This window comes from Coregonus clupeaformis, chromosome 1, assembly GCF_020615455.1.
Source record: "Coregonus clupeaformis isolate EN_2021a chromosome 1, ASM2061545v1, whole genome shotgun sequence".
Lineage (NCBI taxonomy): Eukaryota > Metazoa > Chordata > Actinopteri > Salmoniformes > Salmonidae > Coregonus > Coregonus clupeaformis.
Genome location: NC_059192.1, coordinates 47897294 through 47922828, shown reverse-complemented (window position 1 = coordinate 47922828; position 25535 = coordinate 47897294). Strand labels below are relative to the sequence as shown.

At 44.0% G+C, this 25535-nt stretch overlaps 2 protein-coding genes across 2 annotated transcripts; both read right to left on the bottom strand.

Moving 5' to 3' along the window:
• Positions 1–572: 572 nt before the first annotated feature.
• On the bottom strand, positions 573–14756 carry LOC121580925 (cGMP-dependent protein kinase 2-like). The gene is made up of 14 exons (XM_045227062.1): positions 14751–14756; positions 12421–12498; positions 12146–12240; positions 11698–11766; positions 11487–11585; positions 11151–11301; positions 10868–11004; positions 7508–7597; positions 6894–7035; positions 5199–5362; positions 4691–4813; positions 2552–2614; positions 1449–1515; positions 573–1326 (listed from the first exon to the last, which is right to left on the bottom strand). Exons 1-14 carry the CDS (start codon positions 14754–14756, stop codon positions 1231–1233), a joined length of 1380 nt encoding a protein of 459 aa, XP_045082997.1. The 3' UTR covers positions 573–1230.
• A 680-nt stretch (positions 14757–15436) lies between these two features.
• Positions 15437–23831, bottom strand: LOC121581760 (cGMP-dependent protein kinase 2-like). Its single transcript, XM_041897540.1, has 3 exons — positions 23292–23831; positions 15530–15692; positions 15437–15448 (listed from the first exon to the last, which is right to left on the bottom strand). The coding sequence occupies exons 1-3, from the start codon at positions 23786–23788 to the stop codon at positions 15437–15439; spliced, it is 672 nt and encodes a 223-aa protein (XP_041753474.1). The 5' UTR covers positions 23789–23831.
• Between the last annotated feature and the right edge of the window lie 1704 nt (positions 23832–25535).

Here is a 25535-nt window from a genome sequence, read left to right as displayed (position 1 = left end):
TAACCCTTATCCTAGCCCTAATCTTAACCCTTACCTTAACCCTTATTCTAAACCTAACCCTAACGGTAACCTTAGCAAGCAGTTGCTTATCAATAGATAGTTTGTTGATAATATGACCATCTGTAGAGCATCTACAGATGGACTATCCAGGTCCAGACTATCCAAATAAAGTGTGACCGTAATATTTATTGTGTGTAATATGTCAAGGACAATTGGTCAGATTTTTTACAAATGTGGTGAGTGATTTAGAAGGAGTCAGGCGCAGGAGTGTAAATCACAGAATAAATGGTTTATTCCGTAACACAGCGGTACGCAGCAATGCGTAAAACACTCCAGTGCGGAATTACGGCGCACTGGAAAACAACAAGGCACACAGGTGAATATCCCGGCGATACAAAATACAAAAGAGCTCTACCGAGCTGTAATAATCTCCACAATAAACAATCACACACAAAGACAACGGGACAGAGGGAACACTTATACAGGTACTGATGAGGGGATATGAACCAGGTGTGTGTAATAAACAAGACAAAACAAATGGAATGATGAGATGAGGAGCGGCAGTGGCTAGAAGGCCGGTGACGACAAACGCCGAAGCCTGCCCGAACAAGGAGGGGAGGCAGCTTCGGAGGAAGTTGTGACAACTAATCACATATTTTGTTTCAGTATGTTTTCTTATAGTGATTTGTCCATAGCAGGCCATTTTGAAATGTACTGTATAAAAGCCTCATTATTTCTTTGCTTCTGTAAAAACCCTGAAGAAGGCCAAAAGCCGAAACGCGTTGTTTTTTACTTGTAACAATAAAGAAGCTTTTTTATTTACTTACATTGTCCCAAGAGTTTCTGTCTGAGGGAAAGAATTTGACTGAGATTTGGGTTTTTGGCACTCAAAGTTAATCAATCACTTGATGAACGTCCTTGCTGTCTCATGAGAGTTTCAAGTGGCACTTCACACACTGTTCCTCTGGCCAAGAGCCTAAAAAAAGCCAATCTTCTCCGTCTGCAAGGCAGCAACAGGCAGGCAGTCATGATGTCAAATATATGGCAAGTATGGCAACCGCAGGGAAGAGATGGGATTACAGTATTCAGTCATGGCTGCTTCTGTGGCGTCTATTGTCTTACGTCAGATAGCAAAGCTCACTGCTGTAGTGGAACACTAGCGTCAGGTAGTAGAGTGACACCACCTGTCTGGAGACATGGCTGCGGGGAGTAGAGGCTCAAAAGGGTACCTCAGAAGTCCTTGTCCCAGCCTGACAGCTCATCTGGAGGCTTCTCCAGCTCTGGGGGGAAGATGTCAAAGTGGCTGTGGTCCATCGGCCCCTTCAGCTGGGTAGAGGAACATCAAAGAACACCAGTCAGATACAGTCACATCCAAGAACTCCTTTGATGGTCATGTACCTGTAATCTATTATTTTGTGAATAGAATACTACGCATCAGAACACTTCACCTCTCTCTTCAGTGGGGATATGAGCTTCTGGCGTCTCAGCCCCTCCCAGTTGAAGCCCTGGAACCACCTGCAGGATGTCACAAAAAGTCAGTTATTCATTGTCTGTCAGAACAACAGATTCCCTCATCCCCCAGTGCCCACACACTACACCATACCCAATACAATACAGAACAGTTGGTGTAGATATTGCATACATGCACACACGTCACTCCACAAAGACAGATCCCAGCCTATAGGACCCTGTTTCAAGCAGTGAAAAAAAAGAGAATTATTTTACAAGAAGACACACAGACAGGAGTATGCAATCATAGCAACACTAAAAACAGAATACTGTAGGTCATATTGAACTGCTGATAGGGCCACTAATGTTTACACACCATTTCTACGAAACATCACTCGCGTACACAGAACAGGAATATCTCTCTAATGACCAAACATATGTCAAAATGGCTGTCACGATTTTATGATTTGCTCAGTGAGTTGAAAACAAAACCAGATTCCTCCAGCTTCAAGCATTAGTGCTCGGATGACTGTTGAGAGGAAGCCAGCTCTGCCAGTCCTATGATCTATTCAGGCTCTGCTCTACTGAGTATGGAGACAGCTGCACCCCCCATTCTCACAGCTAATGGCTCCCAGGTGGAAGTGCTGTTTGTTATGCAATACTGCCTATTGTGACATACCGAAGAGAAGGGAGGGGTAAGGTGCTCATCACACATTTGTCTGCACAATGCATAGTGGTATGACACCAATGGGAGTTTTATTAGGGTTCTGAAATAATTATCCCAATGTCTCTGAGTGACTGAATGGAGAGAGAATGATCCATAGCCTACTGGTTATGAAGGCACCACTGAGCAAGTTGTTTAAACTGAGCTGGATTTATATCGCATTTGATCAGAAATCCGTCAATGGATGAGTATGTTAAAGAACAGCAGTTACAAAACATTTATTTCAATAGTGCTTGTATCCTTGTATGTTGCATCATTAGGATCACAATAGCTTATTAGTGGCTAGGATCTAGGATTTGTCTAGGTGTGTAGTTGGTGTTGATGATGATAGGTGTGGAGTGATGTTGATGATGCTTTATTAATAAGAAGTGGACCTACTTGTGTTTCTTAATGTCGATGATGCCGTTCTTCTTATTACCAAGCCTATCCACAGGGTTGAGCCTAAAGGCAGGAAATGATACATGGGCCTTTTATTGTTGACAACCATCTGGACAAACAGAATGCTGACAACATGATTGCAGCTAATACCCTATACACATGAAAGCAGGTTGATACAGTAGATATCTATTTGATTCAGACCTGGTCTGGTTTGACATGTGATTTTTATCAATGCAGGCCACTCATGGACCAATTACATTCAATGGTTTTTGTCTGGTCAATTACTACAGGCCCAATTGCTGTGTGACTCACTGAGCTGGCCAAAGGATTTGAAACATGGTGCTCACTAGCCTTATCCAATAGCCTATTCATGGCCAACATATTGTTTTGTCAACAATCAACATATTGTTTTGTCAGCTGAAAGTGTGTCAAAGTGCGCTCTGGGTCGTTCGTAAATTCAGAGCTTTGTCAGATTGTCCATTCGTAAATTCAGAGTGTTTCACTCTCGGAGCGTTCAGAGCGCACACTGGACACTCTGGCCGAAGACTAGGGTTGATCTGAGCGTTCTGAACTCACAACGGCAGTCAAGCACCCAAGATAACTGGCTAAAGTTGGCTAGCTTGCTAGCTACTTCCAGACACAAATGAGTGAACACACTCTACTGCCCTAGCAGACCTAGATGGACTGTTTTCATGTTATTTAGAGGGTTAGTGACTGTAACTGTGCTGCTGGCAACATTTTAATTTTTTTGCAAATTTTTACTGACACCTGTCAGGCGATGGTCAATCCCTTAATTATTCCACGCTCTGGCACTCTCAATACAGAGTGCTCTGCTATCGGAGCAGATTGCCAGAGTGAATTTATGAACACATCCTTTATATGCTGCAAATTACCACCACGACAACGTTTCGATCCAGAGGATCTTCGTCAAGTTTAGTGGTGTTATGGTGGTAATCCTTTATTAGCACCTCACAACCCTGAGCTGCACACTCCACTCCCCATCCCCCATGACTGGAGGCTGAGTGTCTAGGGGGTACCATAAACCTGCCTCTCAAACTCTCTCTGACCTGTGTGACCTGTGCCCTGATAGGTTGCTAGGGATGTTACTAGGGGGCCGGACATCTGTCCATCCTTTAATAATTAATTAATTAATAATTAATTAATATTAATATGCCATTTAGCAGACACTTTTATCCAAAGCGACTTACAGTCATGCGTGCATACATTTTTTTTGTGTATGGGTGGTCCCGGGGATCGAACCCACTACCTTGGCGTTACAAGCACCATGCTCTACCAGCTGAGCTACAGATGACCACTATACAGGTCATACAATACTTGCAGTGTCCCTCAAGCAGTGGCAGAGAGCAACATCTCTGTTTCTGCCCATCAACAACTGGACTCACTATACATTTTCATACAGTCCTTCCCTTGTTAATAGCCTTGTTGCTTTACTTGTGCTATCAGTTATAGTATTGTGTACAGTGGATTCATTACCTGTGTTTATCCTGTTTCAGAACCACTATAATTCACAGTGGAGGCTGCTGAGGGGAGGACGGCTCATAATAAAGGCTGGAACGGGACTTATGGAATGGCATCAAACACATGGAAACCATGTGGTTGAAATATTTCATACCATTCCACTAATTCCGCTCCAGCCATTACCACGAGCCTGTCCTCCCCAATTAAGTTGCCACCAACCTCCTGTGTTCCACTACCACTCCACTACCGTTCACCTACTATTCCACTGCCTTTCCCACTTTTCATTCCCGTGTGCTTCCCCATACTTATCTTCTTCAGTGTGTTTAAATAAAGTTCCTGTGTGTTAACTCTTGGGCTGCTTTATTCCCATCTAACCGGGGACGGTGTCAGTCACAAACCACTACCTAAAATACGCTCTCTTTCAGTAGGTCTTTCTGTTCTTTTCATGTAGGTTAAACTTTATTAGCTCAGCACCTATATTTTTAAGGATGTGCGTATGACCACAAACATTTCATGCACTATAGTTTCATTATTTGTGTTGGCTTTACCTCAAACAAAGTAGACAGACAGACACACTGTTCATTTAATTCAACTACAGCCTTATATTTGTCGCTTAATGGGATTACTACAGCAGCAGTCAGTGATGCTACAGCCACATACTTGCAGAGTCTCCTGATGAGGTCATCGGGGCGCTTGCTGATCCTCTTGGGGAAGTCAACCTTTTCAATCCCATGGAGGACCATGGTGTAGATCTTTATAGGGTCAGTTCCAGAAAATGGTGGGCTGGAAGAGGTGGGTTGGAGGGTAGAAAATGGGTAGAAAACATATAGGGATCTTGAGGGATCTTGTTCATGATGAACATGACAGGCGCTAGCTAACTGGTCTCATGGATATGCTTGGTACACTTACACACACTGTATTGTCTAATGCAGCCCAACAAGCTATCTCAAATAGGCTGATAGACCCTCATACACTCAACATCCTAATGTCAAACGTGTTACCGTGGTTGCGGAATGAGGCCTAATGTCTAATGACTTCCTCTCAGAGTGAAGCACCTGAAGAGCCTTATTCAAGATTCAAGCGCATCCTGTGTCCACAACACGCCACCATTTTGGGGCAGTGTTATTGTCAAAGGCAGACCACATGTCATACTGTCCCACTGACTCACCTGCCAGTCAGCAGCTCAAAGATGAGGATCCCCAGAGACCAGCAGTCAGCTCCAAAGTCATGGCCCTTGTTCATGATGACCTCTGGGGCCACATACTCTGGGGTCCCACAGAATGTCCATGTCTTCTTCCCCAGGCCTATCCTCTTAGCAAAACCAAAGTCAGCCTGAGGAAACAGACAGATACCGTAACATGGATATATACACTATATATACAAAAGTATGTGGATACCCCTTCAAATGAGTGGATTCGGCTATGTCAGCCACACCCGTTGCTGACAGGTGTATAAAATTGAGTACACCGCCATGCAATCTCCATAGACAAACATTGGCAGTAGAATGGCCTTACTGAAGAGCTCAGTGACTTTCAATTTGGCACCGTCATAGGATGGCACCTTTCCAACAAGTCAGTTCATCAAATTTCTGCCCTGCTAGAGCTGCCCCGGTCAACTGTGCTGTTATTGTGAAGTGGAAACGTCTAGGAGCAACAACGGCTCAGCCGCGAAGTGGTAGGCCACACAAGCTCACAGAACGGGACCGCCGAGTGCTGAAGCCCGTAGCGCGTAAAAATCGTCTGGCCTCAGTTGCAACACTCACTACCGAGTTCCAAACTTCCTCTGGAAGCAATGTCAACACAAGAACTGTTCGTCGGGAGCTTCTTGAAATGAGTTTCCATGGCCGAGCATCCGCACACAAGCCTAAGACGTTCTCTGGATTGATGAATCACGCTTCACCAACTGGCAGTCCGATGGACAAATCTGGGTTTGGCGGATGCCAGGAGAATGCTACCTGCCCGAATGCATAGTGCCAACTGTAAAGTTTGGTGGAGGAGGAATAATGGTCTGGGTCTGTTTTTCATGGTTGGGCTAAGTCCCTTAGTTCCAGTGAAGGGAAAACTTAATGCATACAGTACAATGACATTGTAGACGATTCTGTGCTTCCAACTTTGTGGCAACAGTTTGGGGAGGGCCCTTTCCTGTTTCAGCATGACAATGCCCCGTGCACTAAGCAAGGTCCATACAGAAATGGGTTGTCGAGATCAGTGTGGAAGAACTTGACACAGAGCCCTGAACTCAACCCCCTCGAACACCTTTGGGAGGAATTGGAACACCGACTGCGAGCCAGTCTTAATCGCCCCACATCAGTGCCTGACCTCACAAATGCTCTTGTGGCTGAATGGAACCAAGTCCCCACAGCAATGTTCCAACATCTAGTGGAGGCTGTTATAGCAGCAAAGGGGGGACCAAGGGGGGACCAACTCCATATTAATGCCCATGATTTTGGAATGAGATGTTCGACGAGCAGGTGTCCACATACTTTTGGTCATGTAGTCTATCTTGGCAACCTGTTAATATGATTTACTAACTGTACTTCACCTTATTTGTTTTCGTAGGTCTGTTTTTACAGGGGTCAACTGTTGGTTCATTCATCAGATTTTGAAAACAATAACACACGCCTAGATCGTGTCTCAGATCAGTCTCTCAGCAAAGTCGTCAGCGGACATGCATATACATTAGCCCTGAAAGGTTGAAGGAAGGAATGCTAGCTTGCACAATGCTTTTACTGTTGTCTTTAGCACACGCATAAAACACTTCAAAGTGCTCCAATGTTAGTGGTGTCCACATACATTTGGTCATGTAGTGTATGACTATGTACAAGCAACTGAAAATGAGCAGTGATCAAATGAAGGTCTACTACTATTTTGACATAGCCTTCTGCATCCAGTAGTAGGTTCTCAGGTTTCAGGTCTCTGTAGATGATTCCTCTGGCGTGGAGGTAGTCAAAGGCTTCCAGGACACAGGCAATGCAGAAGCGGGCTGTCTGCTCCTCAAAGGAACTCCTGTTTCACAGTCAAGGCCAACATTAAGACACATACTAGGACTTAGTACTGATTACTTTTGACTGGCATTATAGAGAGCAATAATAATGGTGTCTTTTTTTAGGCACTAACTCCGCCATGGTCCGTTGGACAAAGCCTATGGGAAAATTAATGGAGTTTTTGTAGGTTTTTGGGATAAACGTAGAAAATAAGGTCTGTGGTAAACACAGGCTTTAGACATCTTATACGTTTTGTTCTATGAGATAATCTTAATCAGCTAACGTAACTTTTTAAGAATTTTGAAGCATTTCTGTCATTTAAAAAAACACAAGGCACATAAAGGCTTCTTTCCCCATTCATTTTGCCCATTGGAGTGGCTGAACGAACCAGAGGTAAATCCAAAAAATTGTAGTTTTAGGACTACAAGCTTGCAAGCTCTATTGATTACAGGCTTTTTAGGTGTTTTAGCAGATGTAAGACAACCTACACTCACATGTCCCGTAGTACACTCCACAGCTCCCCACCCAGGCAGACCTCCAGTAGCATGTACACATACTTGTCATCTCGGAATGTCCGAAACAACCTGGAACACAAAGTAACATTTAGAGGACTTAGTGCACAAGGACCATCTGAACAATGTTACTGTTCCGGGGTTCTTAAAGACATGACTGCTTGATAGAGATCTTCTGTTAAGTAGTTAAGCTGCTTTTTGTTTGCCTTGGATCTGTTTGTCAATTGAGGCCCAAAGAACAGTTACTAGGAAAGCAGAGTGAGAGAAAGGAACATTTTGAGAAAGAGAGAAAATAGAGATGTGTGAAGATGGATATGGCATTCAAACTGAACTTTCCTCTTTGAGTGGCAGCAGGAATCAGTGTTTGCCCAGACCTTTTGTCCTTGAATGTCACAGGGCAGATAAATCATACCTCAGTCTACACTCAGTGGTGAGACCAAGGACAACGACATTCTCCAAAGGGACTCCTTAGCAACTCCTACTAGACCATAGAACACGGGCCTCTCACTCTTAAGAGAAAAAGTTCTAACTTTCCTCTCATGAACCACTTCTTGTTTCATGGTCAACACCCTTCATTTCCACAGTCCCTTTTCCCCTGTCAATCTTAGGACTGATTTGTCTGTAGGATATTCAGTGAAATGAGACCTTTCACTCTCAAGTCAATGGCAATGGAACCATATCACTTGGGAAAGAATAAGCATCCCTTTGTCTAAAACTAGCCAAGTTTCCATCCAACCATTTCATGCGGATGAATTACCTGATGCATGAAAAAGGTCACAACTAGACTGATGGAAACTGGAAATGTTATAAATGCTTAGAGACAATTTGTTTGTTCAACATGGTGGGATTTTTTTGTGTCAGTAAAATGTATTATGCGAGAAATGGCGGTGGAAACGCCTTTATGTGCAAATATTGATATAATAACCATAATATCGAAGTAAATTTTGAGTCACGCAACGATATGTTGTGTGGACCTCTCACTACTACTTGTGAAAGTATGCAGTTTATTAGGCTACAGATTAAATAAATGAATGTGAACTTCACAGGGTGGTGAAAGTGAGGAGCTTGATGCTCCTTTCCAATAAATATCGAGGGTCTTATTCTGGTGACATGATGATCGATGCTTGGCTGCCGTTTGACAAATAACAATTATCTCGCTCTCATCCATAATAATCTCATAATGTATAGTTAGCCTACCTGCACTGTATCTGGGAGCTGTTGGCTAGAGAGCACGTGCCAAGACCAGAGTGGGCACATTTGCTATATAACGCAACGGTTTTTGTGACAAACCATCAGTAGAGCTGAAAAATGCAATGGAAACCCATTTAACTTTTTATTCAATACATTGGAATTAAATCGCAAAAGGTATTTTTATGTGCACTACGTCATCACGCACAGCCTTTTATCCGCAATAAGTAAGTTTAATGGAAGCACATCTCTGTTGTGAAAATGAGCATATTGTTTTATGCAGATTTTAGAATATTCGCATGAAAATCTGTCGCCAATTGGATGGAAACCTAGTTATACCAGAAGATCACAATATTTGTTTCCTGAACTTCAAAAATATCAAAAGTATCTGAAAGTAAGACTGGGCTAAGCAGCTACTGCCTCATTTATATTTCAAGTTTGACTTTTGTTTGAAACCACTCTAAACATGCATTACTCATTGACTAGATGGATATAATACATGCTGTATTAATTTCCATTGTGAATACAAACACTCTCTTCTCTGTTTCATAGATCTGAACAATGAATTTGTCCTTCACTTAACTGTTTGTTTATGCATTCAGCGGATACACGAGGTCCCACTTTGCATAAATCAACCTACTGCGATTGTATGATATTGTATAACCATACATTGTTTTTTATGAAACAGTACAAGATCCTCAAAAAGCAGTTGATGATGGGAAATAGAGTACAAAACCTATAGTGGGGCCCGAAATTATTGACACCCTTGATTAAGATGACGTGTCTCCCGAGTGGCGCAGTGGTCTAGGGCACTGCATCGCAGTGCTAGCTGTGCCACTAGAGATCCTGGTTCGAATCCAGGCTCTGTCGTAGCCGGCCATGACCGGGAGCCCATGGGGCGGCGCACGTGGTCCTCTGTAGCTCAGCTGGTAGAGCACGGCGCTTGTAACGCCAAGGTAGTGGGTTCGATCCCCGGGACCACCCATACACAAAAAAAAAAATGTATGCACGCATGAATGTAAGTCGCTTTGGATAAAAGCGTCTGCTAAATGGCATATTATTATTATTATTATTACAATTCGTCCAGGGTAGGGGAGGGAATGGCCGGCAGGGATGTAGCTCAGTTGGTAGAGCATGGCGTTTGCAACGCCAGGGTTGTGGGTTCGATTCCCACGGGGGGCCAGTATGAAAAATATAATGTATGCACTCACTAACTGTAAGTCGCTCTGGATAAGAGCGTCTGCTAAATGACGTAAATGTATAAAACAACTAATTTTAACTTCTCTCAAAAAGGTTAGGGTCAATATGATTGACACCCCTAAAGATTCTTATAAATAAAGTAGTCAAAAGTTTAGTATTTGGTCCCATATTCCTAGCATGCAATGACTACACCAAGCTTGTGACTCTACAAACTTGATGGATGCCTTTGCAGTTTGTTTTGGTTGTGTTTCAGATTATTTTGTGCCCAAATAATGTATTGTGTCATTTTGGAGTCACTTTTATTGTAAATAAGATAATACAAATGTATAAACACACTACATTAATATGGATGCCACCATCATTATGGATAATCCTGAACGAATCATGAATAATGATGAGTGAGGAAGTTACAGAGGGTCTAAGATCATACCCCCAAGACATGCTAACCTCACACCATTACCAATAACAGGGGAGGTTAGCATTTGAGCATACAATACAGCTCAATATAGTTCAGTATTTTAATTATTTATTTTATACAGTCATTATTGCTCATCTTTATCAAGTGTGTCAATAATTTCGGGCCCCACTGTATATGATTTTCCACATGGGAGGCCTTGCAAATATCAATATGTGTCTAACTGTAAGTCGCTCTGGATAAGAGCGTCTGCTAAATGACTAAAGTGTAAAAATGTGTTGTCTCCCTCTTGCTCTTAAGGGTGAACCTGATTGTCATATGGTTCAGGTGACAGCAGTCATGTTCCATTCATATTGGAACTCCTTCACACTGATAAAAACATGTATCATGTGAAGTACTCTAAGAAAAGCATGCAGCTGTCAAAGCTTGAACAAAAGCCTGAATAAAAGGCTATGGATGTTTACAATGCTTTGGGGACTCTGCAATAGGCAGTGTTGTGTGAGGACAACCAGAGCGCATCATGAGCACATGACGCAGACCTGACTATGAAGTGTGAGTTGGTCAGCTGAAGGATGTTCCTCTCAGAGTAGATGTGCTCCTGTTGTCTCGTGTCCACAATGTGCTTCTTTTTAATACACTTCAGAGCAAATGTGGTGTCTTCATCTCTCAGTTTCACCTGCAATATAAACATAACTATTGTTGACATTATGTCACATTGTTTTTATAGGAACTGTAGGCCTATGCCCTATGCTGTTGTTTTTGCCATTGCTTTATGGTGTGGTGCTCTATGGTGTGGTGTGACCCAGACGTCAGGCCACTCACCAGCTCTACTCGGCCGAACCCACCCATGCCCAGTGTGGCTATGACCTCCAGGTCCTGGAAGGGGTCATGGGTGGGGAGGACGGCAATCCTCTCCCTGAGGCGACGCACCTCTTGGGCCTCTGGCGACGAGTCGATAAGGGGGGAAAGGGGCCTGTGGAAGGAGAGAAGGAGGGAGGGAGGAAGAGGGAACTATTTGGGTTCAATGGTGCCCTCCTAAATCTCTGTTTCTGACCACAGTGAGGCCCTAAAATGTCTGGGGTGGGTGGGTATTTGTCAATGTAACTGCCATTTGATATTTGAATTATGTGGAAACAGTAATTTTGTGGAACTACTTACAGTGCATTTCTCCTCTCATCACATCGGGAGAGCTCTTCGACGTATTCCTTCAGGTACGCCTGCAGTTCCTCATAAGTGCCCACCATCTGGTTGAAGTTGCTGGAAAGGTGGCATAAAAACATGACTGCTGTTTCATTTCAGTGTGTGTGTGTGTGTGTGTGTGTGTGCGCGCGTGCGTGCATGCATGTGTGTGTGCAGTGAAGGCACTCACTCTCTGTCCACCACCAAGCACTGTGTGTTATTCTCAGTAGAGATTATGTTTGCTGAACGCACATCCTCACTGGAAAGAAACAGACAGTCGTATTCAGCAGAACTACACACAACTGAATCCAATGGAAATTCACAAAAGAATCATGCAATAGCTGTTGGATAATGCATGTCTTTGTCATCAGAAAGACATTTCACGGCCCACTACTCTACAATATTGTGAAAGGATTTGATTGAAAACATGTTGGTAAAATGTGTGGATTGTCAGTCAGGGGGCAAGCAATGACAATTGATTGAAAGTGGACGAACACATATTAACATGGGAGAACGAGGGAACCGACAGTATGTTACAAGTGTGTTTGAACTTGCCTTGGTGCAAGACAAACCAGGCCAGAGTGCTTTTGACCAATTAACATTTTGAGTCGGTCAAAGAGATCAGTAACAGCTCTTACCTTATGAGGGCTTTTTCTCCAAAGTAGTCGCCCACACCCAGAGTCTTTATCTCCTGAGGCTCAGTGCAGCCCTCTGTGGTCTGGGTGACACACACCTGGCCAGAAACCACACATGTTAAGGGCTATCTCTTTTGCCCTCGATCCAAAATGGCTGACTACGTTTTCTGCAATAAGATTGCATGATCTATCATGGTCGGATAAGGACTTTAACTTCTCTGTAATGAACATTACTCTTTTCAGCTACAAAGATGAACCATGTGTCATTTGTATCTTACCTCTCCTTTAGCTATAATGAAGAAAGTGTTCCCTTCCTCGCCCTCACGAATGATATACTCTCCTTTATCAAAATAGTCCTAGGAATGAGACAAAATATGAACTCTTTATATCAACAAATCTTCCCAAATCAAAAGTCTGATTAGAAACAAAGTAAAGGCTCACAATTTCCAGACAGTCAACGATTTTAGAAAGCTTCTCTTCTGGCAGGTCTCTCAGCAGTGATACACTGCACAAGATACAGTGGGGAAAAAAAGTATTTAGTCAGCCACCAATTGTGCAAGTTCTCCCACTTAAAAAGATGAGAGAGGCCTGTAATTTTCATCATATGTACACGTCAACTATGACAGACAAATTGAGAAAAAAAAATCCTGAAAATCACATTGTAGGATTTTTAGTGAATTTATTTGCAAATTATGGTGGAAAATAAGTATTTGGTCAATAACAAAAGTTTCTCAATACTTTGTTATATACCCTTTGTTGGCAATGACACAGGTCAAACGTTTTCTGTAAGTCTTCACAAGGTTTTCACACACTGTTGCTGGTATTTTGGCCCATTCCTCCATGCAGATGTCCTCTAGAGCAGTGATGTTTTGGGGCTGTCGCTGGGCAACACGGACTTTCAACTCCCTCCAAAGATTTTCTATGGGGTTGAGATCTGGAGACTGGCTAGGCCACTCCAGGACCTTGGAAATGCTTCTTACGAAGCCACTCCTTCATTGCCCGGGCAGTGTGTTTGGGATCATTGTCATGCTGAAAGACCCAGCCACGTTTCATCTTCAATGCCCTTGCTGATGGAAGGAGGTTTTCACTCAAAATCTCACGATACATGGTACCATTCATTCTTTCCTTTACACGGATCAGTCGTCCTGGTCCCTTTGCAGAAAAACAGCCCCAAAGCATGATGTTTCCACCCCCATGCTTCACAGTAGGTATGGTGTTCTTTGGATGCAACTCAGCATTCTTTGTCCTCCAAACATGACGAGTTGAGTTTTTACCAAAAGTTATATTTTGGTTTCATCTGACCATATGACATTCTCCCAATCCTCTTCTGGATCATCCAAATGCACTCTAGCAAACTTCAGATGGGCCTGGACATGTACTGGCTTAAGCAGGGGGACACGCCTGCACTGCAGGATTTGAGTCCCTGGTGGCGTAGTGTGTTACTGATGGTAGGCTTTGTTACTTTGGTCCCAGCTCTCTGCAGGTCATTCACTAGGTCCCCCCGTGTGGTTCAGGGATTTTTGCTCACCGTTCTAGTGATCATTTTGACCCCACGGGGTGAGATCTTGCGTGGAGCCCCAGATCGAGGGAGATTATCAGTGGTCTTGTATGTCTTCCATTTCCTAATAATTGCTCCCACAGTTGATTTTTTCAAACCAAGCTGCTTACCTATTGCAGATTCAGTCTTCCCAGCCTGGTGCAGGTCTACAATTTTGTTTCTGGTGTCCTTTGACAGCTCTTTGGTCTTGGCCAGAGTGGAGTTTGGAGTGTGACTGTTTGAGGTTGTGGACAGGTGTCTTTTATACTGATAACAGTTCAAACAGGTGCCATTAATACAGGTAACGAGTGGAGGACAGAGGAGCCTCTTAAGGAAGAAGTTACAGGTCTGTGAGAGCCAGAAATCTTGCTTGTTTGTAGGTGACCAAATACTTATTTTCCACCATAATTTGCAAATAAATTCATAAAAAATCCTACAATGTGATTTTCTGGAAAAAAAAATCTCAATTTGTCTGTCATAGTTGACGTGTACCTATGATGAAAATTACAGGCCTCTCTCATCTTTTTAAGTGGGAGAACTTGCACAATTGGTGGCTGACTAAATACTTTTTTTCCCCACTGTAAGTACACAGAGATAGTTATTGTGAAAAAATTGGCAAAAAATGATAACCTTCAAAGATAACCTTATTGGGCCAAATCCTAACTTAATAGTATACACTGAGTATACAAAACATTAAGAACACCTGCTCTTTCCATGACATAGACAGACCATCAGTGTCGATGAAGGGGGGGGGGTTTGGGGGGGGGCGACAGCTTGAATAAGGATGTTTAAGCCTTGAGACAATTGAGAGATGGATTGTGTGTGTGTGCCATTCAGAGGGTGGGCAATGGGCAAGACAAAATATTTAAGTGTCTTTGATTGGGGTATGGTAGTAGCACAGGAGGTTGCTGGCATCTTAATTGGGGAGGACGGGCTCGTGGTAATGGCTGGAGCGAAATGGTATCAAATACACCAAACACATGGTTTGATGCCATTCCATTTGCAACACAATATAAGGAAGGTGTTCCTAATGTTTGGTAAAGTCAGTGTCTATGCATTCGCATCTCAAACTTTCATGCGAATCTCCCTTAGACATCAATGCCTGCTTCAGGGTTGAGGACCAAGCCTCTAGCTGTACCTGCGTAGGAAGCTGAAGTACTCTTCTTGTGTGGCCTGTGTAGACTTCATCATAATACTCTGGAAGGTCTGGCGGTCCAGAGCCCAGATATGAGCCTGGGATACAGCTGGCCATTGGAAATCACAAGTCCAATCAACACACCATACAACATCAGACGTTCACAGGGCCAGGTATTCTTATAATGTTATATGAGTTGGCCATGAACATTTGCATGAACATACTTTCAATATGTGAAAAAGGTGTGGGGTTTCTACAGTACTATTCTATGCAATATTAGAGAAAGCACCTGTGTGAAATATGGTTTTGCACATTCTGATGACAATTTAATAGTCCCTTGGTGACTTCTCATAAAATCATGTTCCACCATGCTGCTCTGTCATACTTGGGTAATTATGTATGTCACATGCATGGTTTGTTGCACTTGAGAATGAACACTTTGTTTATGATGTGTGTGGAGAAGTACTGTATCTCAAAGGGGAAATCCTCTCATTCTACAGACTCTACTAGTTAAACTCACCTTTCACTGTAGCAGTTCTCTTACAGTTGTACAATATAGCCAACTCTCCAAAGGCAGTCCTGGGACGCATCTCTCCGAGCAATTTGCCATTCTGTATGACCTCTAGCAGGCCATCTGAAGAGACAAAACCTAGCATGAGTATAGACAAACAGCGAAAGATATACTGTGTAAGTTAATAAAGTTGATATGACCTGCCAGCACATATAGGTAGTTCCCTGGTTCTCCCTCCTGGATGACCAGTTGGCCATCAGTGTAGATCCTCTCATACATGCAGTCTACCATCTCCCTCATGTGCTGGGGATCCAGCTTCTTCAGGAAGTCATTGTTCATGATAGCATCATTGATTAGCTTCTTGGTGCTAGGAGCAGGAGGAGCACAGATAAGAGGTACAGACACTCTACTTTTAGGTCAAAGGTTTGTTTCACCTCCATATCAATATTCATCCAACGTTTTAGTTTGATGTCAAATATCAGCAAGTCAAGTAAGTTGGTACTTGGAGCACAAATGGTAGATTATTTCGAATAATGTGGTTTTATTGCCTCTGGCTAACTTTTCTGAACAAAATGATTCAATATATTACAGTAACAATGCATGCTTGATGACTCAATGCATGCTTGATGACTCATTGCGAGCTCACAGAACAGAGCTCCGGGCAGCGGAGCGGAAATGGAAGAAAACTAAACTCCCTGCCGACCTGGCATCTTTTCACTCCCTCCTCTCTACATTTTCTTCATCTGTTTCTGCTGCTAAGGCCACTTTCTACCACTCTAAATTCCAAGCATCTGCCTCTAACCCTAGGAAGCTCTTTGCCACATTTTCCTCCCTGCTGAATCCCCCCCCCTCTCTCTCTGTGGATGACTTCGTCAACCACTTTGAAAAGAAGGTTGACGACATCCGATCCTCGTTTGTTAAGTCTAATGACACTGCTGGTCCTGTTCACACTGCCCTACCCTATGCTCTGACTTCTTTCTCCCTTCTCTCTCCAGATAAAATCCTGCGACTTGTGACTGCAGGCCGCCCAACAACCTGCCCGCTTGACCCCATCCCCTCCTCTCTTCTCCAGACCATCTCCGGTGACCTTCTCCCCTACCTCACCTCGCTGATCAACTCATCCTTGACCGCTGGCCATGTCCCTTCCGTCTTCAAGAGAGCGAGAGTTGCACCCCCTTCTCAAAAACCAACACTCGATCCCACTGATGTCAACAACTACAGACCAGTATCCCTTCTTTCTTTTCTTTCCAAAACTATTGAGCGTGCCGTCTTTAGCCAACTCTCTTGCTATCTCTCTCAGAATGACCTTCTTGATCCAAACCAGTCAGGTTTCAGGACTGGTCATTCAACTGAGACTGCTCTTCTCTGTGTCACGGAGGCTCTCCGCACTGCTAAAGCTAACTCTCTCTCCTCTGCTCTTGTCCTTCTAGACCTGTCTGCTGCCTTTGATACTGTGAACCATCAGATCCTCCTCTCCACCCTCTCCGAGCTGGGCATCTCCGGCGCGGCTCACTCCTGGATTGCGTCCTACCTGACCGGTCGCTCCTACCAAGTGGCGTGGCGAGAAGCTGTCTCCGCACCACGTGCTCTCACCACTGGTGTCCCCCAGGGCTCAGTTCTAGGCCCTCTCCTATTCTCCCTATACACCAAGTCACTTGGCTCTGTCATATCCTCACATGGCCTCTCCTATCATTGCTACGCTGACGATACAAAACTAATCTTCTCCTTTCCCCCTTCTGATAACCAGGTGGCGAATCACATCTCTGCATGTCTGGCAGACATATCAGTATGGATGACGGATCACCACCTCAAGCTGAACCCTGGCAAGACGGAGCTGCTCTTCCTCCCGGGAAGGACTGCCCGTTCCATGATCTCGCCATCACGGTTGACAACTCCGTTGTGTCCTCCTCCCAGAGTGCGAAGAGCCTTGGCGTGACCCTGGACAACACCCTGTCGTTCTCCGCTAACATCAAGGCGGTGACCCGATCCTGCAGGTTCATGCTCTACAACATTCGGAGAGTACGACCCTGCCTTACACAGGAAGCGGCACAGGTCCTAATCCAGGCACTTGTCATCTCCCGTCTGGACTACTGCAACTCGCTGTTGGCTGGCCTCCCTGCCTGTGCCATTAAACCCCTACAACTCATCCAGAATGCCGCAGCCCGTCTGGTGTTCAACCTTCCCAAGTTCTCTCCGTCACCCCCCTCCTCCGCACACTCCACTGGCTTCCAGTTGAAGCTCGCATCCGTTACAAGACCATGGTGCTTGCCTATGGAGCAGTGAGGGGAACGGCACCTCCGTACCTTCGGGCTCTGATCAGTCCCTACACCCAAACGAGGGCATTGCGTTCATCCACCTCAGGCCTGCTGGCTCCCCTTCCTCTGCGGAAGCATAGTTCCCGCTCAGCCCAGTCAAAACTGTTCGCTGCTCTGGCACCCCAATGGTGGAACAAGCTCCCCTCACGACGCCAGGACAGCGGAGTCACTCACCACCTTCCGGAGACATTTGAAACCCCACCTCTTTAAAGAATACCTGGGATAGGATAAAGTAATCCTTCCATCCCCCCCAAAAAAAAAAAAAAAAAAAAAAAGTGTAAAGTGGTTATCCCACTGGCTATAGGGTGAATGCACCAATTTGTAAGTCGCTCTGGATAAGAGCGTCTGCTAAATGACGTAAATGTGCCCTTGAGCAAGGCACTTAACCCTAATTGCTCCTGTAAGTCGCTCTGGATAAGAGTGTCTGCTAAATGACTAAAATGTAAATGTAAATGTACTGGGATAGCACCCTTACGAGCAACATTACAATGATTTCCCCTTAAACAGCCCCCTAAGCCCTACATACAGTATGGGCTGCTAACTGGTGGTTGAGTTTGCACGACCATGAGTAAATGCTTTGTCATGAGAGACTTTCAATGACACCATTACTACTGTGTTTTTACTACAGCATTCATGTTTTCACAGATGGACAAAGAACTATATTTTTACTAGTCTCTAAAACAGCCACGTAAAAGCACAACTCCAACACCATCATTAAGTTTGCTGACGACACAACGGCGGTAGGCCTGATTACCGACAACGATGAGACAGCCTTTAGGGAGGAGGTCAGAGACCTGTCAGTGTGGTGCCAGAACAACAACCTCTCTTTCAATGTGAGCAAGACAAAGGAGCTGATCGTGAACTACAGGTAAAGGAGGGCCGAACAGGCCCCCATTCACATCGATGGGGCTGTAGTGGAGCGGGTCGAGAGTTTCAAGTTCCTTGGTGTCCACATCACCAACAAACTATCATGGTCCAAACACTCCAAGAAAGCTGTGAAGAGGGCACGACAACGCCTTTTCCCCCTCAGAAGACTGAAAAGATTTGGCATGGGTCCCCAGATCCTCAAAAAGTTCTGCAGCTGCACCATCGAGAGCATCCTGACCGGTTACATCACCGCCTGGTATGGCAACTGCTCGGCATCTGACCGTAAGGCGCTACAGAGGGTAGTGCGTACAGCCCAGTACATCACTGGGGCCAAGCTTCCTGCCATCCAGGACCTATATACTAGGTGGTGTCAGAGGAAGGCCCAAAAAATTGTCAAAGACTACAGTCACCCAAGTCATAGACTGTTGTCTCTGCTACCACATGGCAACGGTACCGGAGAGCCAAGTCTAGGTCCAAAAGGCTCCTTAACAGCTTCTACCCCCAAGCCATAAGACTGCTGAACAATTAATCAAATGGCCACCCAGACTATTTGCATTGACCCCCCTGTAGCAGTAGTTAGTATTTAGTCAGCCACCAATTGTGCAAGTTCTCCCACTTAAAAAGACGAGAGAGGCCTGTAATTTTCATCATAGGTACACGTCAACTATGACAGACAAAATGAGGAAAAAAAATCCAGAAAATCACATTGTAGGATGTTTAATGAATTTATTTGCAAATTATGGTGGAAAATAAGTATTTGGTCAATAACAAAAGTTTCTCAATACTTTGTTATATACCCTTTGTTGGCAATGACACAGGTCAAACGTTTTCTGTAAGTCTTCACAAGGTTTTCACACACTGTTGCTGCTATTTTGGCCCATTCCTCCATGCAGATCTCCTCTAGAGCAGTGATGTTTTGGGGCTGTTGCTGGGCAACACGGACTTTCAACTCCCTCCAAAGATTTTCTATGGGGTTGAGATCTGGAGACTGGCTAGGCCACTCCAGGACCTTGAAATGCTTCTTACGAAGCCACTCCTTCGTTGCCCGGGCGGTGTGTTTGGGATCATTGTCATGCTGAAAGACCCAGCCACGTTTCATCTTCAATGCCCTTGCTGATGGAAGGAGGTTTTCACTCAAAATCTCACAATACATGGCCCCATTCATTCTTTCCTTTACACGGATCAGTCGTCCTGGTCCCTTTGCAGAAAAACAGCCCCAAAGCATGATGTTTCCACCCCCATGCTTCACTGTAGGTATGGTGTTCTTTGGATGCAACTCAGCATTCTTTGTCCTCCAAACACGACGAGTTGAGTTTTTACCAAAAAGTTCTATTTTGGTTTCATCTGACCATTTGACATTCTCCCAATCCTCTTCTGGATCATCCAAATGCACTCTAGCAAACTTCAGACGGGCCTGGACATGTACTGGCTTAAGCAGGGGGACACGTCTGGCACTGCAGGATTTGAGTCCCTGGCGGCGTAGTGTGTTACTGATGGTAGGCTTTGTTACTTTGGTCCCAGCTCTCTGCAGGTCATTCACTAGGTCTCCCCGTGTGGTTCTGGGATTTTTGCTCACCGTTCTTTGATCATTTTGACCCCACGGGGTGAGATCTTGCGTGGAGCCCCAGATCGAGGGAGATTATCAGTGGTCTTGTATGTCTTCCATTTCCTAATAATTGCTCCCACAGTTGATTTCTTCAAACCAAGCTGCTTACCTATTGCAGATTCAGTCTTCCCAGCCTGGTGCAGGTCTACAATTTTGTTTCTGGTGTCCTTTGACAGCTCTTTGGTCTTGGCCATAGTGGAGTTTGGAGTGTGACTGTTTGAGGTTGTGGACAGGTGTCTTTTATACTGATAACAAGTTCAAACAGGTGCCATTAATACAGGTATCGAGTGGAGGACAGAGGAGCCTCTTAAAGAAGAAGTTACAGGTCTGTGAGAGCCAGAAATCTTGCTTGTTTGTAGGTGACCAAATACTTATTTTCCACCATAATTTGCAAATAAATTCATAAAAAATCCTACAATGGGATTTTCTGGATTTTTTTTTCTCAATTTGTCTGTCATAGTTGACGTGTACCTATGAAGAAAATTACAGGCCTCTCTCATCTTTTTAAGTGGGAGAACTTGCACAATTGGTGGCTGACTAAATACTTTTTTTCCCCACTGTAGCCTCATTATTATTATTTTATTGTGTTACTTTTTCTTCTTTAAATGTTTTATTTATTTAGTTTATTTAGTAAATATTTTCTTAACTCTATTTTTTTTACTGCATTGTTGGATAAGGGCTTGTAAGTAAGCATTTCACGGTAAGGTCTACAACTGTTGTATTTGGCGCATGATACAATTTTTTATTCATTTTATTTTGATTTGAAAAGACAAACTGTTGATGTAGTATCATTAGGGCTGTCAGTTTCCCCCTGTATCCCTCTTAACTACAAGGCCTCTAGTTATCACATCAGACAGCCGAGGGCCAGTCCATTAACCTAAAATGGACCTGGTGAATGGACTAAAGCAGGAGAGTAGGGGGCAGGCAACCGAGGTCTGATTAGTTGAAGCCATAATTATTCAGTCCATGCATATTGCATATTGATGCTCAGGCCTTTGTTTCCCCGCCTTCCTATTATCCCCAATGCTAATACAGGCTTTCAAATCTTCTTGGAGTGGCAGACACTACAAAGGCTTGGCCAGAGCAGTTGTTCTTTCAAGAGAGTCAGCCTGTTTTCCTGAGAAGACTTGGGCCGAGAATCAATCAGAACACGGATTTGGACAATGCGCCATTTAAAAGGTAATTGACAATTAAACCGACATATGCACCGTTTCCTGTGAATGTGGTCTCCGCGAACACGGGAACATTGCCTTTAAAACGTGCATTGCGGACAAAGCAAGGTCAGATTGAATCCTGGCATTGTTTTTTTTATGTGCATGTAGCCTATACCAGACCCCAACTTTCAGTGAGAACAAATAATGATTCAAGGCAGGCTTTATCATCACAGACCCAGCTGATTGCTTCTAACCTATTGGGAAACATTTCTGCTTGCATGTAATGACATGTGGCCCATTATCACATACAGTACAACTGGGTATACAGTGCATTCGGAAAGTATTCAGACCCCTTTACTTTTTCCACATTTTGTTACGTTACAGCCGTCATCAATCTACACACAATACCCCATAATGACAAAGCAAAAACAGGTTTAGACATTTTTGCAAATGTATTAAAAATAAAAAACTGAAATTTCACATTTACATAAGTATTCAGACCCTTTACTCAGTACTTTGTTGAAGCGCCTTTGGTTCTGTCAGGTCTCTCCAAAGATTTTCGATCGGGTTCAAGTCCGGGCACTGGCTGGTCCACTCAAAGACTTGACCCGAAGCCACTCCTGCGTTGTCTTGGCTGTGTTCTCAGGGTCGTTGTCCTGTTGGAAGGTGAACCTTCGCTCTAGTCTGAGGTCCTGAGCGCTCTGGAACATATTTTCATCAAGGATCTCTCTGTACTTTGACTTAATCATGGCTAGTCTCCCAGTTCCTGCCACTGAAAAACATCCCCACAGCATGATGCTGCCACCACCATGCTTCACCGTAGGGATGGTGCCAGGTTTCCTCCAGATGTGACACTTGGCATTCATGCCAAAGAGTTCAATCTTGGTTTCATCAGACCAGAGAATCTTGTTTCTCATGGTCTGAGAGTCTTTAGGTGCCTTTTGGCAAACTCCAAGCGGGCTGTCATGTGCCTTTTACTGAGGAGTGGCTTCCATCTGGCCACTCTACCATAAAGGCCTGATTGGTGGAGTGCTGCAGAGATTGTTGTCCTTCTGGAAAGTTATCCCATCTCCACAGAGGAACTCTGGAGCTCTGTCAGTGACCATCGGTTTCTTGGTCACCTCCCTGACCAAGGCCCTTCTCCCCCGATTGCTCAGTTTGGCCGGGCGGCCTGCTCTATGAAGAGTCTTGGTGGTTCCAAACTTCTTCCATTTAAGAATGATGGAGGCCACTGTGTTCTTTGGGACCTTCAATGCTGCAGAATGTTTTTTGCTACCCGTCCCCAGATCGGTGCCTCGACACAATACTGTCTCAGAGCTCTGCGGACAATTTCTTCGACCTCATGGCTTGGTTGATGCTCTGACATGCACTGTCAACTGTGGGACCTTATATAAACAGGTGTGTGCCTTTCCAAATCATGTCCAATTTCTTGAATTTACCACAAGTGGACTCCAATGAAGTTGTAGAAACATTTCAAGGATGATCAATGGAAACAGGATGCACTTGAGCTCAATTTCGAGTCTCATAGCAATGGGTCTGAATACTTATGTAAATAAGGTAAATTTGCAAACATTTCTAAACCTGTTTTCGCGTTGTCATTACATTTACATTTTAGCAATTTAGCAGACGCTCTTATCCAGAACGACTTATAGTTAGTGAGTGCATACATTTTCATACTGGCCCCCCCGTGGGAAACGAACCCACAACCCTGGCGTTGCAAGCGCCATGCTCTACCAACTGAGCTACAGGGGACTATGGGTCACTATGGGGTATAGTGTGTAGATTGATGAGGAGAAAAAATAATTTAATCAATTTTAAAATAAGGCTGTAACGTAACAAAATGTGGAAAAAGTCAAGGGGTCTGAATACTTTCCGAATGCACTGTATATGTGTAAAGAATAGGCCCTGTGGGAGAATGAGACAATAGGAACAAGTACAATAGAGGATAATCAGTCTGGGCTGTCCACCACTACATGGAATTGTTTCTAGAGTTATTAACCCTCCTGTTGATGTCTGACACCCACCTGGAGTCCTTGCGGACACGGGCCCTCTCTATGGACTCATGGTGGGCTCTGAAACCCCCGCAGAAGTGCCCTGAGGTGGGTTCGGCCGACACGCCCTCCTTAGCCTTGAGCCTGCGGTGGACCTCCACGGCCACCCTGTGGAAGCGGGTGGGACCCTGGTTGATGACACTGAGCAGGCGGTGGCTGTGGTGGTTGGGAGCCGGAGCGGAGCGGCCCAGGCTGTTATAGCCGATGGCATCCTGGAGCTTTTCTAACTGGGAGACTTTAGCCTCCAGCTCTCTCTGCAGGCTTTGCAGCTGCAGCTCCTGGGCTTTAAACTCCTGGTCCCTCTGGGCCAGCTCCTCTTCCAGGTGGGCTATCCTGAGCCTCAGGGGCTCCGTGTCCCACGCAGGACTGTCCTGAGGCTCCACCTTGAGGCTGGAGGCCAGGCATCTGTCCTCTGGCCGTGGGGCTTTGATTGAACCGTTGCCCATGGCCAGCTGTTGGCTGGCCACCATAGGAAAGCTCTTGGTCACCCTCGTCTAGTCACTGATAGGTCTCCGTCTGGTGGCCGGTGAAAAGTCTCCTTTTCTCCTTGAGAAGGATGTTATGCTTTTTGTCAGGGCCGGCTCTGTCCTTTTGGGGGCCCTAAGCGAGATTTGGTTGCTAACAAAACCCCTGGAGGTTAGGGCCCCTGGGCACGTGCCCTGTGTGCCTGGTCAGTCTTTGGCCATGATTACTACAAGTTTAGACAGATAGCTAGACTAACTTACCAATCTAAACATTGTTAGCTTACATGGCTAATTGAGTGACTGTCAGTGACTGTCATAATAAGATAGAAATTGCTGATGCACAACCAAATTTTGAACTTGCACCTTGAGTATTCTACTATTCTAACTATTAACAGTAAGTTGAGACCCCGACTGAGGTCCCCAAATTTTTTAAATAAATATTGCAGTTTTAAAGCAAGTTTTCTGCAGTTCTACACATTTTGCAGAGTGAACATTTTGCAATTTTATAACAAATTTCATGCAATTCTACTCATTTTGCCATGGGGCAGAGGGAAAACATTTCTGTTTTACAGCTAATTTCCTGGAATTCTACAAATTTTTCCATGAGGTGGAGAGACGTTTTAATTTATTTTTTAAAGCTAATTTCCTGCAATTCTACACATTTTGCCATGACATGCCATGTTAATGATATCTGAGTGAGAGTGACTAACAAACTCAATGAGGGCCCCCTGGAGGTCAGGGCCCCTGGGAACGTGCCCTGCATGCCTGGTTGGTATTCGGCCATGATTACTACAAGTTTAGATAGCTGGCTAGACTATTTTACCAATCTAAAAATTGTTAGCTGACATAGCTAATAGACTGACTGTCAGTGACTGACATAACAAGATAAAATTGCTGATGTACAAAAAAATGACAAAATGTTGAACTTTTCTAACTCCGACTGAGTTCCAAATTATTTGTTATTTATTTTTGGGGGGTGGGGTTGGGGGCCCCCTAGGGGCCTGGAGCCCGAAGCGACTGCTTATACCTGGAGCCGGCCCTGCTTTATGTTAAAATAGATGATGAGCAACATATAATCTTGAATAGATTTGGAATCCACAGGAGATACATCCCTGTGATTATATTTCATTGACAAACTATCTCTAAAGTTCCCAGCATCAATGGGATTTGGTTTAACCTCCAATGAATGAAACTTGGTGAAAAAATACTGTACATGTCAATGACTGTGAAAATAAGGAAGCCTATATTCCTGCATTCATTGCACAGAACTGATACATTATCCTACAAACGGAAACGTTGCCATAACTGAGATACAATGTATCACTATATCTTGAGAATGTTATTCTAGAGCAGTGGTTCCCAAAGTGGTGTCTGCGGACGAGGTACTGCAAGGAGTCTGCGACCAGATATATATATATATATATATATATATATATATATATATATATATATATATATATATATATATATATATATATCTGTATATTTAGAATTATATATATATAATTACATTGTGTTGTATTGCACCCTCTAAATGTTTTCAAAAATTCATTTAATCTGTTGTTGCTAGCAATATTCAGATTTGTTTAAAAATGTAATTGTATTAATATTTTGCCCCATGGCAAAATGTGTATAATTGCAAGAAAATCGTTTTAAAACTGCTAAATGTTCTCTCTGCTCCAAGGCAAAATTTGTAGATTTCCAGGAAATTTGCTTAAATTCTGCAAAAATGCTGTAGCAACACAACAAAAAT

Excerpts from the sequence above, each read along its gene's own strand:
- LOC121580925 (XM_045227062.1), bottom strand. Across the intron at positions 12,241-12,420 it reads TCATTATAGCTAAAGGAGAG|GTGTGTGTCACCCAGACCAC; the intron begins GTAAGATACAAA and ends GTTTCTGGCCAG. Across the intron at positions 4,814-5,198 it reads TTTGAGCTGCTGACTGGCAG|CCCACCATTTTCTGGAACTG; the intron begins GTGAGTCAGTGG and ends CACCTCTTCCAG.
- LOC121581760 (XM_041897540.1), bottom strand. The coding sequence starts at position 23,788 with ATGGTGGCCAGCCAACAGCTGGCCATGGGCAACGGTTCAATCAAAGCC. Across the intron at positions 15,693-23,291 it reads CGTGTCCGCAAGGACTCCAG|CACCAAGAAGCTAATCAATG; the intron begins GTGGGTGTCAGA and ends TCCTGCTCCTAG.